Consider the following 17,129-nt stretch of genomic DNA (forward strand, 5'->3'; position numbering starts at 1 on the left):
AAATAATTTCCTTTCAAACTTCTTGTATACCTGAATACACCGCAGATCTCTCAAAGCTGAAGACTTTGCCTCAAAAGCAGACAGTATAATTTTATACAGAGGAAGGTAAACAGATTTTTCCCAGACACACTGGCCCATTTCCTATTTATTCTGCGAGATTTAAATCAAGTATAACTTTGATTGTTACAAAGGAAAAGCCTCCCAAACCCAGCCCTTAGGAGAAGTGAGACTTTGGTTTCGAAAAACTAAAATACATCTGATTCAAGAAGGTTTTAAGTTACTGTTTTCTCACTAGAGTGCCAGAGATCTCTGTTTTACAGAGGGTTTCCACACTTGAGGAAGAAGCCGTTCCATCACAATAATCCATAACCTTACTGAGGAATTGTGGTCAGCTTTCATACTTCCCCCTATTATTGTTTTTTCAGATCTCTGTACCTTGAAGTTAATTGGTTGTCCTCATCCTGAAGCAGGCTAAACTTTCAGGAACCTGAAAAGTAGTAGCAGTCTGCAATTCAGCATTTTTAAATCTATTCAACCACAGCCCTGTTGCAACTGTAGAAGCTATACAAGTATACTAACAAGGAGCTTGAGTCACGTTCAGCTGCAATACTTGGTCACACCCGACGTCTGGTAGATCGAGTATGGCAACGGACACGCCGGATGAGCAGTCTGTCCTTCGGCACCCCGCACTGCCCAAGGCAGCCCGGCCCGAGGCCTGGGCCCAGCACTGGCTGAGCCTCAGGGGTGCAGCCCCCGGCACCCCGAGGCCTAGGCCCGCCTGCAGCGGTGCAGCCCCCGGCACCCCGAGGCCTGGGCCCGCCTGCAGCGGTGCAGCCCCCGGCACCCCGAGGCCTGGGCCCGCCTGCAGCGGTGCAGCCCCCGGCGCCCCGAGGCCTGGGCCCGCCTGCAGCGGTGCAGCCCCCGGCACCCCGAGGCCTGGGCCCGCCTGCAGCGGTGCAGCCCCCGGCGCCCCGAGGCCTGGGCCCGCCTCTCCTGCCACTCCTGGCGCCGCCGGGGCAGCGCGGCGCCCCCCGAGCGGCCGTGCTGGGGGGGGACCTGCGCTGCTGGTGCGGGTCGAGGCCCCGCTGCGCTCGATCGTTTCGTGATTATAAACATCATACGCGTGTTTATGCACCAGATGAACGGTCCCCGTCTCAAAATATTCACAAGCCAAGCAGTTTGCGAACGAGCCGCAGGTGCCCCGTACAGCGGGGACAGGGGCAGCCGGGCAGCGCTCCCCGCCGCCGGACGCCCGCAGGCTGTTCGCGAGGCGCCGGCCGAGCCCTGGGCCGCCGCGCTGCCCTCCTTGGCCGCAGCCGTGCGCCGTGCTCCCCGCGGGGACCCGGCCGCCCAGCGTCAACGGGAACTCCTGCCGGGCCCCGGACAGGCTGCGGGCCCGGCGGAGCACACCCGCGGCCGACGGACTCCTCGCCTCCGGCCGGCAGGGGGGCGGCGGTGTGAGGCGGGGCCGGGCGGCCGCCCCGCCTCCCTCCTCGGGGATGCCGGGATGTTTACGGGCCCGGCCGGAGCAGCAGGGGTCGGCGAGCAGGTCGGGGCTGCGGCGGGTGCCTGAGCTGCCCGCTAGGAGCCTCGCTAGGCGCCCGCGGTCAGCTCCGGCCTGGCCCCGGGCCTTGCGGTGCCGGAGGAGCCGGGGGAGAGAGGAGGTTGGTTTCGGGCCCCCACGCCAGGAGAAGGCGGCGCCAGGCTTCCCGGTGAGCGGGGGGGCGGCCGGGCCGCCGAGCGGGCGGCGTGAGGCCGGCGCCGTGGCGGGGTCCCAGTGGTCGCGCCCGCTCTCCCGGAGGCGCTCCCTCTCGCTGCTCCGCGCGGGCGGCTGCCGGGGTCCCGCCTGCCGAGGTCCCGCCTGCCGCCTCCTCCCATTGGTTGCGATGGCTCTCGCTCGCGGTGCGATTGGGCGCGGCGGCTGCCGCTCCGCCCGCGCAGGGATAAGGAGCGGCGCGGGTCTGGGAGCGAGAAAGTTTCTGCGCGGTGCTGAGCGGGGCGGCATGGCCGCGGCTGGCCCTGGCGCTGCCTGCGCCCCGCATCGGGTGTCCCCGCCTGCCCGCGGCCCGTCTCTGCGGCGAGCGGCTCCTTGGCAGCTGCTGTGGCGTTTCGGCCGGCAGTCGCTGGCCCCGCCGCGGAGCGCGGCTGTCTCCGCTAAGCGGCGAGCGGGCGGCCGGGGACGCTGCCCGACGGAGGCCCGGCCCGGCCCCCTCAGCGCGCCTCAGGCAGCCCGCGGCCCGGCCGTCGTGCGCCCGCTGGGGTCCCCGCGCCTGTGCCGCTGCCGGGGCGCTTCGCGTTCATACCGCAAGCGTAGCGGCTTCCCAGGTTGTTTCCTGTCGTTGCTGGCCGGCTTCCCGCAGGCCGCTGCGCCCTCCTCTCACCTAGGAGGCTGCTGGCGGGCGGATGCTCCCCGCGGCAGCCCAGTCCGGAGGGTTTCACTCAGCACTGAGTAAAAATACCGCCGTCAACGGGAGCCGCGGCGCTGTGGCGTGGGCAGAGCCCCGGCCCAGGCTGGGGGTGGCTGCTTCTGCCCCGCTGCCGCCCGCCCGGGGAGCCGCCCGGCCCCGCAGCAGCAGCGCCCGGGCGGGCAGGGGGCGGTGGGGGGCGCCCGGCCCTCAGGACCGCTCTTGCAGGTGCAGCCTTTCGTTGTCGCTGCCCTTGGCAGCCCCTGCGGCGGCGGGGTCAGCCGTGCTGTCTGGTGAGGCTCCCAGACGGGGCAGCGCTAGCAGCTGGACGGGCCGTGAGGAGCTGAGGCCTACCGCGAGAGGCGCCGGCAGAGAGACCGCTGGGGTCCCCGCTTCTGATCCGCTGGCAGTGAGCCACCTCCATCTGTTGGGGTCCCCCCACTCTGCTAACCTTACGTGGCACCCCATCTTGCTTGTATTAGTACTGGCATTGAATTCCGTCTTGTGTCCATGCACACAAAGTACACCTGTTTGCCTTCAGGATTCAGAAGTTCAGAATATTGCTCTTTGGGAGGAATGTGCTTTGTTTTGCTTTGCCTTTCATGAGGAGCGTCACTTCTTGAAGGGCAAAACTACTTAGGATGTTAAACCTACTTCTGATAAAAGGCAATGAGGTGTGAGATTTGTGTATTAAATCACACCAATATTTGATTCTTGATATTGGAGAAAAACTATTAATTTTTTTCATGTCTTCCACCAACTGAATGGTAAATTTTTCTTTTGTCACCTCTGAGATGATAGCACCGTTTTCTCAGGTTGCAATGGCAGCATTGCTTCTCAGGGAAGGTTGCACATACATAGTAACTTTGCTGAATGTACTGGATATATTTCCTGTATAAAGCTGATTTACAAGCTTGAGATGCAGAAATTACTGTGAATGATATGTCGATCTAAGGTAGACACGCTTGGGATGATGAGATGTCAAGTGGGTATTTGCAGCTCTGCTAAATTAGGGAGAATGAAGTTTAAAAATGTTTTACTTTCAAGGCTATCTAGGAGACAATTCAGCGTTGCACTGCTATAGAATTGTCAGTATCTGAAATTTTGGACTCGGGCTGTCTTGAGAGAAATAAAATGCAGTACAAAAAGTCATTAGTTCCTGGGCTATGAAGAGCTTAGGCAAAGGAGGGAGAACTGTTTTGTGTTGTGGGAAAAGTGAAACTTAGAAGCAATGTCTGAACAGCTCTAAAATAAGAACTTCAAGGCCTCCGGGTGTCTTGGTGTTTGTTTTTCTTCCTTTTTGATACTAGAAGAAAGAATTCAGTAAGAACAATTGTTCTTTAATTTCAAAACATGAAGATATATTTATAAATAACTGATGTTTCAGTAGATGACTTCTCAAAGCACACTTAGAGGTTTTCACTGTAGGGATAGCGATACTGCCTTTATCATAGAGATCTTGTATTCAGCATCCCAATTAGTCATTGGAGTAATAAAATAATTTGAGAATAAATCAAGTCAATCAAAACAAGATTTTTAGTTGGCTAGAATTCCTTATCACAGTGTCTTCCAGGGTCTACAAGAATTGGACAAGTAGAATCTCATCCCTGCCATAGAAACTTTTTTCCAAAGGAGGAAACAAAAATCTAACATTTTAGAGTTTGTCTGAAGGCCTGTGAGCATATGAGGAACTCAAATGAAAAACAGAGTACAAGAAGGCCATTGCTCATTTTATGGTGACTGGTGGTATCTTCTGAATTGCAAGACAGAACGCTATAGCCCACCTATACATTTCTTTTTTTGTGCAACAAAGTTGAGCTCAGTTGCACAAAACATGGTCAGTCCAGTATATTTGTCCACAGAGGCAATTTGGTGAGGCAGTTTGTTCATGCGTGCAAAAAACTCCCATGTTTAATAAACTTAGTACAATATCCTGCATTTACAACTGAACGTAGGGCTAGTATATCGCCATTGATGCCTTGTTGGCTTCTCAAGTTTGACATTGTTCCAAACATCTGTGCTGAATGGTTGATTTCACCTTGGAAAGTCTCCTGGGAAAAGTCAAGCTGCAATAACTTCTTCTCTACCTCCAAGGGAATTTTTTTGATTATTTGGGGCTTATCCAGAAATCCCTCCTGATTTCTGAGGAGTGGCACTTAGAAATGATGCGGAGGCAGGGGGATTATTTTGTGCAGGCTAATCCTATAGATAGTCATAGGAGTTAACTGACTAATTTCCAGAGAATTTGTTCAGTTTAGCTGCGTTCCATGTGCTTTGCAACAAAGATGAAAAAAACTGACTGGAATACCAAAGTGGTGATAAGGACAGCCTTTCGAGTGCTGGTTTGCTGTATTTATCACTCTTTGATCCCCTGGGCACATGGGAAGGAACTCGGCACTAGAGTGAAGTACAACAGCACTACCTGTTTCCTTTTTATTAAGTATTAAAAGGATTTTTCCTGGCTGGTTAGTTAAAAAAGCTGAAGAGAAACAATGCTATTAAAATGAGTTGCTTCTCTGGTGAAGATGATCCTGTGCGTTTCTCTGGCATGTGAAACATAACTGTGATTCAGTTGTGATTTCTGTAGCTAGAAAATATGTGATATATTTCAAGCGCCATTATTCCCTGCTGGGCAAAGAGAACACACGCTTATGTAAGGGAATTTGTTATAAAATTTTAAAAAAGGCATTAAAAAAAGAGGAATTTGTAAGAAAATACTATGAAGTATCATGTTAAAACCCTGTTGCACATAGTTAATCTTCTGATATTAGTGACTCGTAACAGTTGATTATAGGTGACAAAGTAAACTTACTCTTTGCACCATCTGACTTTTGGGAGTGTGCATTCAGGACTCTTTGCTTTAATCTGCTTGGAATGGTTTATAACAAATTTATTGCTGTCTAATAGCTAGATCTGTGTTGGACTAGATTAATTACAGTGTCATAAAAGTACATGTAAAGCTTGTATCCTTGCTGAAACCTTTGGGAGAGGTTTGAGTTAGGTGCTGCAAAGTGCTGATGAACCAGTCTTCTTCAGTTCATTTTAATTTCCTGTTGCCAGTGTGCAAGGTTTACAAAATTATTGATTCCTTGAAAGATGGAAGGCAAAAATACCCCAGGTGAACTTGAAGTTCTTTATAAAAGAAGTAAAAACTGGTGGTGGGAAAATGCATAGGATTCTGTCCTGTAGAGGCCCTTCTTCTATACTCTTCGCCTTCATCTGAGAGCAGATCCAAAGAAGGAGGTGTCTTTGCAGCAGTGAACTTCAGTACTTCCCCTGACTGACATTCAGAACTGTGTGTTAGGTACGTGGGCTGCTTGTGAACTCCTGCTTATCTCCATGAACTTCACAAAAGGAGCAGGGAGCAGCCTGCAAACAGAGCACTTAATGTACAGCTAGTTATTGAGGGTACTCCAAAAATGGGAATGGATCTGGTATGTTTTAGCTAGTGGTGTTTTAACGTAAAACACAGAAACAGCTGTGAACTTGAGTGTTGGCCTGCTTCTGAAGTGAGTGTGCTGGCTGCTTGCTGCTTTGCTTCAGGACCCGGGGATCCTGGATACTAGTGTCACACGTGGTTTCAGGATTCAAAGGTAATGCCAGTCAGAGGTCAGAGAAAGCCTGTTAAATATGACTGGCGTTTCTTTCTGATTCTGTATAGCACTTCATTCATTTTATCATCTTTGAGGTAGTGCTGATTTGAAGCTGTATACTACAGTAAAATTTCTTTTCAGCTAGCAAATGTGCATCTGACACCTGCAGTATACAGTATATCGCAAGGTATTGTCTTGCACTGGTTTCTAAGACATTTAGACGTTCCTTTAAGGATTGTGTGAAATTTATTGTTAAATGTATTCTGCTTCACCTGTAGCGATGTGGATGATACCAGTCATGGTTGTGGCACAGGCAGACTTTCAAACTGGGTGTTTTTTCCCCTGTGCCTAGCAATAATGGGTTTATCTGACGATGCTTCTGGCCTTTTAACTTGCCCTGCATCTTTTTTTAACTCTTGTGTGAAGCTCAGCCGTTACACTTTTAGTGAATCTCTTCAGCATTTATTTGTGAATAATTTATTTTTACAGATGCATTTAAAACCATCCCTTTGTCAGGGAAAGGTCTCTTCCCTCTCTGCATACTGGGGTTGCAAGGTTTTGGGGTTGTAAAGGTTTCCAAATCATGTTTTAACTTCCTTTCTCTGAAAATCTTTGCATTATTTTTGCAATTTGACTTGTTACCCTGGCTTACTCTCCTTCCATTTACTTTGTTTCCCTTTTCTACTTTCCCCTCCAGCATTTTGTTGACAAAACTGTTGGCTTGGTGTTGAATGCATTGCCTTCTCTCTATGCTGGCTCTAGCTTTCCTGTCATAGCTCCTTCAGGTACTTGTTAGAATGCCTACCTAAGGATGAAGTAACATGAAATGTGGTGAGCTAATGTACTGGCGTGCTGTTGCCAGAAGGGAGATGTTCTGTTTCTTCTACAGTCTCCTTTCTGCATCTCCCATCTTTGAACTTCCCCTACTTACTTTTTATTTGGCACTCAGCAGACTCCTGTATGCATTGATTTAGCTCACAGCTTGCAGAACGTAAACCCAGCTGTATTAGGGAATTAAATCAGCTCAGCAAAAGGTCCAAAGAGTTCAAGAAGGCTATGCAGGATCACGTGGCAGAGAAAGGGAGACACCAAAGGTGTCAATGAGCTATTAGATTGGCTTGTATAATTTCATGTTAGAGATGTAATTTGATAATAGGTTTAACTGACCTAAGTTAGCACTGCTGAACCCCCAGCTGTGTCTTCTCCTCTGTCTTTTGCCATCGCAGTTCTGTTCTTGTCTCTGCAATGGAACAATTCAGGGAACTGAACTGGAAAAAGTGACGTTTTTGCCCAGGTTAGTTTTCAGCTAGTTTCAGTTACCTTACAAGGAGTCTGGGTAACCACAGGAACCCCACTGGAAGGAAGAAGGTCTGGAAGGGATGGCTGAAGGCAGCGGAAGCAGCAGCATCATGTCATCAGTTCACACTTAGAACTGCATCCTTACAGAGGCAGTAGCACAACGGAGTGTGTTGTGGGCTGCGAATTTGCTTTCATGATAGTATGGTGGTTAGATATGATGCTTCATTCCCTGCAGAACTTTTCACTGTGATGTGATTATGATTCACCTGTGTTCTTTATAACTGCCTATTCAGTATGAAGAAATGGGTTATCTATTTTCTTTCCAGGTGAACAGAGTTAAATGAAAATTTAACTTTGCAGAAGCCTGCAACCTGAGCAGTTTCAGTTCCTGTTTCTTCTTCAATTGGTATGAGATAACAAACAGATGGTTCAAAAAAGACAAGTCAGTGCATGTACAACCCTTTGGGAGCACCTCGCAAGATAAGCAATCTACGTGAGTGACATAATTGAAACGGAGAGGGAGCAGTAAACAAAATATAACTTAAATTGTGTGAATGAATGGAGAGGAAGGGAAATGGACTTGTGAAGCAGGAGAGCTTGGACTTTTATCTCCTAGTCAGACAGCACTGACAGAGAGTGAACTTAGTAGTTGGGGAATGATAGTGGCATCTATATTTTCAGGATTGAAATGAAAATATGCCTGGTAAATCAGGATGAATGAATGAGAAAATTGCATATGAACTCTTAGTGTATTCCTATACTTTTTTGCAAGTAGACTTCATTTGTGTATGGATAGTTCTGCTTTTGCTAAAACCAACTCTTAATCCAGCTTAACTAACTGAATGTTTTTTGGCTTCTTTCACTGCATTGCCTGTGAGTAGGGGATTTGGACATGTTTGTTGAAAAATTCAGTATTAGTTATTCTATATAGATAGATGATAGCTACTTGTAGATTAGCATGTGCTGAGAATGTGTATTGTTTGTCCACATTCAAGGCTGTTCCTACAGAGGAGAGGAATGCCCTGCCATCCCACGGGAAGTATTGATCTGGTAGTGTATTAAAAATTAAAGGCTTTTAGAAACTGTTTCTAAAATTAAGGCTAATCCTACTTACTTCTGTATATGCATCTATATTGAGTTACTTTCAGTGCTTTAAAAGTAGCAAATACAACTTTTCTCTGATGTCGATGCTTTGGTAGAGAATTTTACAAATGACTATGTATTTTTCACATTTTAGAAGACTCTTTTGTTGTTTGTTTTTACAATGTGAAGCAAATATTTCATTTTTACCACTGTCAGCTGATAGTAAATGTTCTGTTTACACCCACAGAATGCATAATTATAAATATACTGACACATGTGTATGTATATGTGTACATATTTATATATTATGCATATATATTATGTGTATATGTGTGTATACTAATTGGGATAAATGACATATTTTACTGTGCTAATGATTAACTTCATCTTCCAGTCTTGAGTTTGCTTTATCCGTTGCCAATTAAGGTCTTGATTGCCTTGGCAGAGTTCAAGTGAGTGCATTTTGCTATAATAATACGTATATCTGACTTAGCTATGCATGGAGTGAGAAAAATAAACTAGTGTGGTAATTATTTGGCATATATCAAATATTTGTTAACTGACTGAGTAGCTTAAATAATAAGCAACATTGCAGCACATCTATATTTTATATATATTGCAATATAAATTAAATAACTCACTGTAGTATTTTATTGGCAACAGTACATTGTGGATTGTATGTTTCTTGTAATTTGTGATTAACAGCAGACTGATGAAAAGCTTAATATTTTTGAGAAACACACAGTGTGGGCTGGGCAGGAGCATGACCAGTTGCAGATCATGATGATTAATAGAAAGCCATTGATTAGCTATTATTTTTAAAGTGTTTCAGCATTATTTCATCATTTCTAATGCTGCCTTTTAGCAGAGTGTATAACTTTCTGAATGGATAACGTAGTAATGTGGGTGTATTTAACCAGATTTCATTTTAATTGTCTGTGTTGGGAATAATTTACTGAAAAGACTGTGTATGTCCTATGCTGTCATTCTTATTATTTGGAAATCTGGTTTTGTTTTTTTTTTTCAGTTTCAGTCTCTTGCCACTCAAGTTAAATGTACCCATATTAAATACTGAGTTTGGAATGCCAGTGGGATAAAAGTGGATGAATAACTTCTTGAAATGTATTTTCACACTTAAACTACAACCCAGTTGAGTTTCATCTTTCCAGTTGCCTTCTGGTGGGGTGTGGAGGGAACCTCAACAAACCCAATTTGAAGTAATAGAGCAGAGTTTTAGGTTAAATTCTGGGGGTGCTGGTTTTCTTAGACTTTTTTGGAGATATTCAGCTACAGGAACTGTATAAAGACTTTGGATATGTCAGTGTTCTCAGAGCTGCTTTTTGGGTACTGTGTGCAGGCTGTTTTCTAAGTATTTCCCAGTCTTTAAGAACGCACTAAAAATAGTATCTGTGAAACTGAAGTGACTTTAACTTTGCAAGTGAAATGTTTCTATTATGACATCAAAATGTATGTGTTTCTCATGTTCAAGGTTTATGCAGAGCACCAGGACAAATATTACATTTTAATGTTAAAGAATTACCACAGATTTAGATTCCAAGTTGGTTTGCTTTACAGGCTGTGACTTCTGACTTCTTTTTTTGGAACACTCGTAGCTGTGCTGTCATTTAATGTAACATGAATGATAAAATTGGGATGCTTGCTTTACAGCTGCTGACATTCTCTTGCTTCATCCCCGGATCTTGCGTGTGTACATCCTGAGCCCTTGCTTTTAAAATTACTTTGAAAATTTCTAAACTGCAGCCTCCACCCTGGATGACAGCATTAAGTGGATGCTGGAAAGAGCTGATCAGTGCTGGTGACCTGGCAAAAGTGTGGCCAGGTTTGACTGGCAAGCCGGAGCCCTCCAAGAAGCCAACCTTTTGCCTGAGAGGCAAAGGATGGCTGTTGGGGCAGTATGTTTTATAAACCAGTGGGATGGCTGGTTCTTAACCTGCTCGCATCGAGCTTAAGGGCCAAGCTGTTATTGCTGGGGCTAAAATTTGTCTCCTCCCAAAAGGTGTGTGGCTGTAATCTAGGAGCTGAGAGTTGTCATTATGTCAGCGTGGCTCTCCAGGTGACAGAGAAGAGGGCTGGAATCAGACCAGTATGCTTGGGCTCTCTGGCATGAACTCCTGGGATTAACACTGGTGTGGTGGGTAGAGTAATTGTGTTCTGGATATTCAGTAAGACGTTTAGAAACCCTTGTTTCCAGAGCACATGAGGTTTTTTAGTTTCAACCTGGGTGACCATTTGAGTGTACTACCTAGGTTTAAATTGTGCTTTTGGGTACCTGAGAGTCAACATGTGATATAAGCAAATGGGAATATTCCTTTAGCTTGTGTACTTATATGGCAGCGAGTATTTTTTTTTTTTTTACATATATATATATATATTTCTCAGCTTAGGATGATCCTTTTCTTTGAATTTAGTTTGTAAAGACAATTGAAAAGTTTAGGGATGTAAAATTTGTCATTTTAAATCCATGTTAGATACTGAAGAGCCTAGCTTGACACCAAAAATTAGGGAGTGTGTAGGGTAAGTGGGTAGTTGTTTTTGGAGGGCCTCAGCTCTAATCTGACGAAAATAATGGTTATAGTAAAACCTAAAAATGTCTGACTTAATTGATGGTGTAATCCAGAAGAAATGTAGTACATTGTTGTTTGTGAACAGCAACTGAAGTGACTGTGTACCTGATCAGCACATTGTGAAGAGTGTAATTTCATGTTCCTCTTGTAAACAATTATGTGTAGTAGTTACATTTATATTCTGCAGGAAAGAAAAGACAGATTTTCAGATTCTTGGCAGAACTGTAACACTCTGAATATTCTTTTAAGTATATACTTTTTAAAGTGTAGCTGTTTCTTCTTTGACCTTGATTATTGTATGTCCCCACTTAGGATACAAACCAAAAGTATATAGTATGTAGCTAATGGAAGCCATGTATCATTGAGACTATTAATGCTGTTTTCTGCAGGAGAGCATTGCAAGTTCTTTGTTGTTGTAGAACTGCTGTCTGTTAAAGCAATAATACTATTGCCTGAACACCATGAAATGTATTTCAGTATGAATGGTTTATGGACTTTGAGCTATGAAACTAGTGTTTAAAAAGCATGTTTCATGTGATTAGACAAGCATTCAAGCTTTTTTTCTCCTGAAATAATGTGATCACGTTTATGAAGACTTAGTTGCAAGACTTAAGTCACAAGGATTTCAAGTTTTTCCCCATGTATCTTGCTTTTCTTTTAAAAACGTCATTTTAAAATATATTCCAGTGCAATGTCAGTGATGAATTCTGGTTCCTGTTCAGGAGTATGCCCTCTGCTCTGATTTCACTGACAGACATGGGTAATCCTACCTCCTCTAGCAGGCTAGTGGAAACCACCTGGAAAGCTGAGTGCTGACTGTGGGATGTGAGCTTCTGTTGGGGTGTGGGAGCACACCCTTGCATTTTGGACTGTTTTGTGGCTTGCACGATATTTAGTTGCATGGGCAGATATCCAAGAGCTTTGACAGGTGGCCAGTAAGGAGGTGAATAAGGACAGCAAGGCCTGTGTACAAAGGAAGGAAAAGGTGTTATTCCCAGTTCCTAGGCAGTTGCATCCTGCATCCTTTGTTAGGTGCCACCTACTTTTCAATCAACTGAAAAAGACAAAGATTTAAAATATTAGTAGTTAACCAAAAGTTTTCTCATACCTGCAAAGTGTTAGCAACCCTAGAGTATAAGATTTAGGTATCTGTTTATGTTCATGGGATCACTATTGTGTACAGGTTGGTCTAAATCTAAATGATTTTTATCTTCAAAATGATGAAAGTCATCTTTGCAAGACAAATGATTCAGAGCGCCTTTCATTGTTCCTATATTTGCAAGTGGTGTGGTGAAGGAAAGGAGTCCTTTCCTCCTACATGATCAGTGTGAGAGCATTAAAATACGTTAGTTGTGTTTGATGCTTTAGATGCTTTGGGTGGTGGTGATATAGTTGACTTGCCTCTCACTTTATCTGTTGTCTGTTTTCCATGAACCAGTGTATATCGTGGTGATGGATTTGCAGAAGAAGGCTGTAGTATTACATGTTTAAAGAAGTGATAGACGTGTCACATTTAGATGTGTTTGGTATTTGCTTTTCAATTTTAAACAAGTGATGACTCTTTCGCAGTATTTTTAGTGTCTTTTCAACATAAATTAGAAGTTGAAAACCATCTTTGGAAGAACAGTAATTATTGCCTTAAATTAAATTTAAATGCGATATCTATTATACCGCTGTTTTGACCTCTGGAGTTTATTATGAAGGTGAAAGGCATGCCTCGCTATGAAAACAGTCTTCAAGCAGCAGAATTTAATTCTTACTTATGTTGACAAACAGTACAAAAGATTCATTTTGCATTCTTGGCACTTTTTTGTATCCTAGGCATTTTGTATGATCAAAATGCCAAATTACTCTAAAATGTGAATCTATCATGCAGTCTTCAAAGACAAAAACAAGTTAAAAAAATGAAAGAACTTCCGTATATGGACAGAAGATGCCTATCTTTGCCTTTCCTCTGTGAAAACAACAAATCCACAAGTTAATAAATCTTCCATGCTTCCTATGGTAGAACATTTATTACCTCTTTAGTTTGCTTGCTTTTATTGTAAAAACAAGCCACAGAGGGCAGAGCCAGTGGCAGTGGTAATGATATGACTTCTTTCTAGTCTTTCCCCAAATTAAAAAAGACACACACAAATACCCAAACACTTCCAGTCAGTGCCTCTGACCATTCAGACGAGATGAGCGGATTGTATAGTTCCTGAATCAATATACGTTATCTAAACTTTTCAGCTTAGATTAATGAAATCTTGGATAAATATCTGCAATAGAGGATAAAGAGTTTATATTTAGTTTTCTCCCTAGGGCTTTTGAAACAAGTGTTTATGGCCCATAGGGTTCATCTATTGGTGCATTACATGGCCAACAGTTTTCAATATGTAAACATATTAGTAAAACACACTGCAGAACTTTCAGTAGAAATTTTGATGCTATCAAAAAGATTAAAATTCTTATAATGTCTCTTCAAAATAGAACTTCAGAAAAGAATTCTTAACAGTGATAGAAAGATCTCTACAGCACGAAATTAGCAGAACATTCCTTAAGATTGCCACATGTTCCTCCCCCAGAATCTATTGCAACAGCATAAACCCCAGTGAATCTAACTGGAGAATTTAGGTGCATCTTGTGTCAGCAGTTTAATTTTCAGTGCTGTTGTGTTATGATTTCTTGCCTTGGTGGGGAGGTTGTATGGGAGATGTTACAGAACTTGCAAGAAGTGTCAATACTGGTATCCTAGGGCTGGCTAAAAGATTACCTAGCCCAGGGGTGTGCAGAACGTACCCTCCCTGTTTCCCCCTTTCTCACCGCGCTCATTCTGACAGTCTTCTAAATGTTTGCAGTTCCTACCTCCTCTTCTCTGCCTCTCACCTCAGTTTGATAATTGATGTTTTTTTCTCTTGACCTGCCTGAAATTACTTTTTTTGGATCTCTTTTATCTATGGATTAATTACAGCTAATACTCAACAGAAAGTCCCAAACTGTACGCTTCATACAGGAGTACTAAGGATAGGAAGGCAAAGCCGCGGGGACCCTTGGTCGCTCTGGAGCATGGCTGTGGTTGGGGTGGTACTGGGATGGTGTAGGTGGCGGCTGTGAGGGGAGAGCGGAGGCAGATAGCTCATGATTCGTGTATCCAGTGCACTGCTTAGAACACTAGGGCAGTGTATGGAGCAACTTTGCAAGGCTGCAAACCGTGACAGTGATTACTTGATAATGTTGTCACAACGATGCTGTAAGAATGACAATGGTACTGTGAGCACAAGCTATTTGTTAGTTTCTTAAATATTTTGCAGTGGGCTTTGGAAAATGTTTCGAAGGTTTGCTGCTTTCTGTTGGGAGTTAATTCTAACCTTTTAAATGTTCTCTAAAGAAATGACTGGGAAGATTTATTCTGTGTGTGTTTCAACAGAGATAGATTGCATGCTTTCGTGCTGCATTTAAATGCTATTTGAGAAATTTTTACGTACTCATTCTGAAGAAAGGTTTGTGAAACATAAATAGCTCTGTGTGCAGAAGGGCATGTTTGCAGTATTTGAAGTATATAGATTTATCAGAATAAGTTTAACCATAGGAAATTTCCTAATGTTAAAGAGTAAGAGGTATCAGAAAAGTTTTTTATGTCAAACCATCTCTAGAACTTTTAGGATTTGGAGCAGGAAATAAGAAAATAAATAATAAATTGAAAACTAAAAACAGTTTTCCAGTCAGATGCATGACTTGTTCCTCTGAAGGCCTTGGCAGGTTTGAACAGCTAATAGGCAGAGACAGTTCGTGTTTGTTTGACACAAAAGTTGTTCAGAGCTTGCCTTTTATTTTTATAAAATTTATTCCATTGTCATTTGAAGCTGCTGGTGAAATTTCTGTTGTCTTCATCTGAACAGAGATGGCCCTCATAGGCACCAATAAAACTTGGTGCTGCACCTGCTCCCCATCAACAAAATGTCACGTAGCCTAAGAAAGGGTTCGCTTAGCTGAGAAAAATGCCTTGTGAGCATTTGCATTTTTGTCTCTCCTGTTCTTCCTAGTAATGATTCGGCACATTTTGCAGCCCTTACTATTGGTCAAAGCCGTGTGTCTCTGTGTCTCTGCCTTGGGAACTTGGCAGGCATCTTTCCTCCCATCTTACTGATGGGATCAGAGAGGCTCACAGTTGGGAGTAGAGGCTCCGTTCCCAATATGGTATCTCAGAGCCCTCTTAGCTAGCTCATCGGAATTTAATGAGTTTGTGTGTAGCTTTTTTTCTGTTTAGATGGAACTACTCTTGCGTACTCCCTAAAATCTACAGATAAATTAATGTAACATAAACAGTACGCATGCAGCAGTTAACCCTTCTGCTGATCTGCTATTTCGCATGCTGGCCAGAGATCTGTGGTCAGCAGGCATCTGTGTAGTTAAACAAGCGATTGGTGTTCTGAAGAATAATGGGGTGATGCAGCTTTTATCAGACAGAGCTATTTATCTGGCTCAAATAGTTTAATGCACACCTTCTAATAATAAACCACTACAAATATGTGAACTTATTTCATTTTATAGAACAGCTAAACATGAGAAAACTTTATTCTCAAAACAGCGCAAGGCTGAAATTGGTTAAGTTTTAGTTATAATTGTTGAATGTTCGTAAACTCGTGTGCCAATGAGAGAATTAATTTATCAGCTGTGGTGATGATCATAAATGCACGTTGAATTACAGCATATTTCTCTTTTCAGGACATAAGGGACGCTTTTACGTGACAGAATGGATGAACAGTCACAAGGCATGCAGGGGCCTACTGCTCCACCATTTCAGCCACAGGTACTTTTTTTTTTTTTTTTTTTTTTTTGGAAAACAGTTACTCAAGAGTGGATGCTATCACTTTATCACTTGTAAATAGAAGAGAAAAATTAGGAAACATTATTTCTTCTGGGGACAAAGAAGCTGTAAACAGAATATATTCTGGTCATCTTGAAATTAATTGCACATCAGTCTTACATTTCATAGAAAATAATTGCTTTTCATTTTTGCCTCCTACTGCTTCACTAACTTTGAGGTTTTGGAGATGGAGTGGGAGTGGGAAGCAAAGATGAAGACAGTTGTTTTCCTGAGAAATGGTGAGCTGTTAAACGTTACATGTTTTGAAATTGTATCAGAAGTACCATATTTATTTCAGACGGTTACTTTCAGCTTACTCTTCTTATACCCCTGACAGTGATACTGTATGAATTAGTGCCTTTACCTGTTGAAACCAGGCAAGAGAAATTCCCTGTAGCTGTAGTTCCGTTAGAAAGAAGATGCATAAGAAATTGAGTCTTTGCATATGTGTTGATGGTGTGAAACAAAGAATAAAGATTATCTGATAAGGGATAATACTGGGATATTGCTTTTTGACATTTTTAGGACTTTGAAGAGAGTGCAAGAAGCATGTAGAGGACTACCTTAAATGTATGTAGTGGTGACTGTTCCAAAGTAAAATCTGGGCAGTTCTGTACAAAGCAGGAACCCAAATTTTGTAGTTGTTGATGGCATAGCTGATAAGGCAGTTTGTGCCCTTTATTTTACAAAAACTAAGGTGAATTCTAGCTTGTGAAATAGAGTAAATTTTACAATAACCAGCTTTTCTTAGCTCCAGTGTTTTTGTTACAGCATTGTGGTAACAAAAAATCTGGATTTAATAGCATTTATACCAATGAAAAACAATTAGAAATTTGAGACGAATGTTTAGCAATGCATACAGATGTTTTGAGAAAACATGTTTTGTAATTTAGGCACGAACACATGAAAACATTAAATTTTGTTATGAATATCATAAAATGTCCCCATGATTGTTAGTTTTTTTCTTTCCTGACTAAACAGAAAATAGAACACAGCTGATCAACGTTTCTGTATTTCTGGGAAACCTTCTGATGTTTTCCATTTGCTGACTACAAACAGGTTTCATATTTCCTCATCTATCTTCTGAGTATTTGAATACTTGTTTCTGATTTGCAGAGTCAAATTTTTGAGGACTGGTTTAATTTTAGGAATATTATTCTAACATACAAATTCATGCTAGTAAAATACACTTCTAGTTTTACTGTTCCAATAGGGTTCATCTTCAGGTAATGCAGTAAACTGTGGTAAACTAAGGACAGACCTAAAAGAAATACTGCTGTAATAATCAACTAGATACTTTCTGGAAAAGAAGAAA

The 17,129-nt window shown here is 42.9% G+C and overlaps 1 protein-coding gene across 11 annotated transcripts in view; it reads left to right on the top strand.

Moving 5' to 3' along the window:
* The first annotated feature begins 1,504 nt into the window (after positions 1-1,504).
* NEK7 (NIMA related kinase 7) overlaps positions 1,505-17,129 on the top strand; it is a 75,154-nt gene continuing 59,529 nt past the window's right edge. For 4 of the 11 annotated variants that reach the window (XR_008824581.1, XR_008824576.1, XR_008824582.1 and 1 more), the window contains exons 1-2: positions 1,509-1,712; positions 15,673-15,757. Coding sequence is in view for 3 of the 11 variants with exons in the window: in XM_056355453.1 (XP_056211428.1) it covers positions 15,701-15,757 (57 nt within the window). In the remaining 8 variants the exon portion in view is untranslated. Of the gene's footprint in view, positions 1,713-1,848; positions 2,326-15,672; positions 15,758-17,129 lie in introns of those variants that run through there. The other 7 variants (XR_008824579.1, XR_008824578.1, XR_008824577.1 and 4 more) reach the window with 5 other exon arrangements.

The sequence above is a fragment of the Falco biarmicus genome, chromosome 11, assembly GCF_023638135.1.
Source record: "Falco biarmicus isolate bFalBia1 chromosome 11, bFalBia1.pri, whole genome shotgun sequence".
NCBI lineage: Eukaryota > Metazoa > Chordata > Aves > Falconiformes > Falconidae > Falco > Falco biarmicus.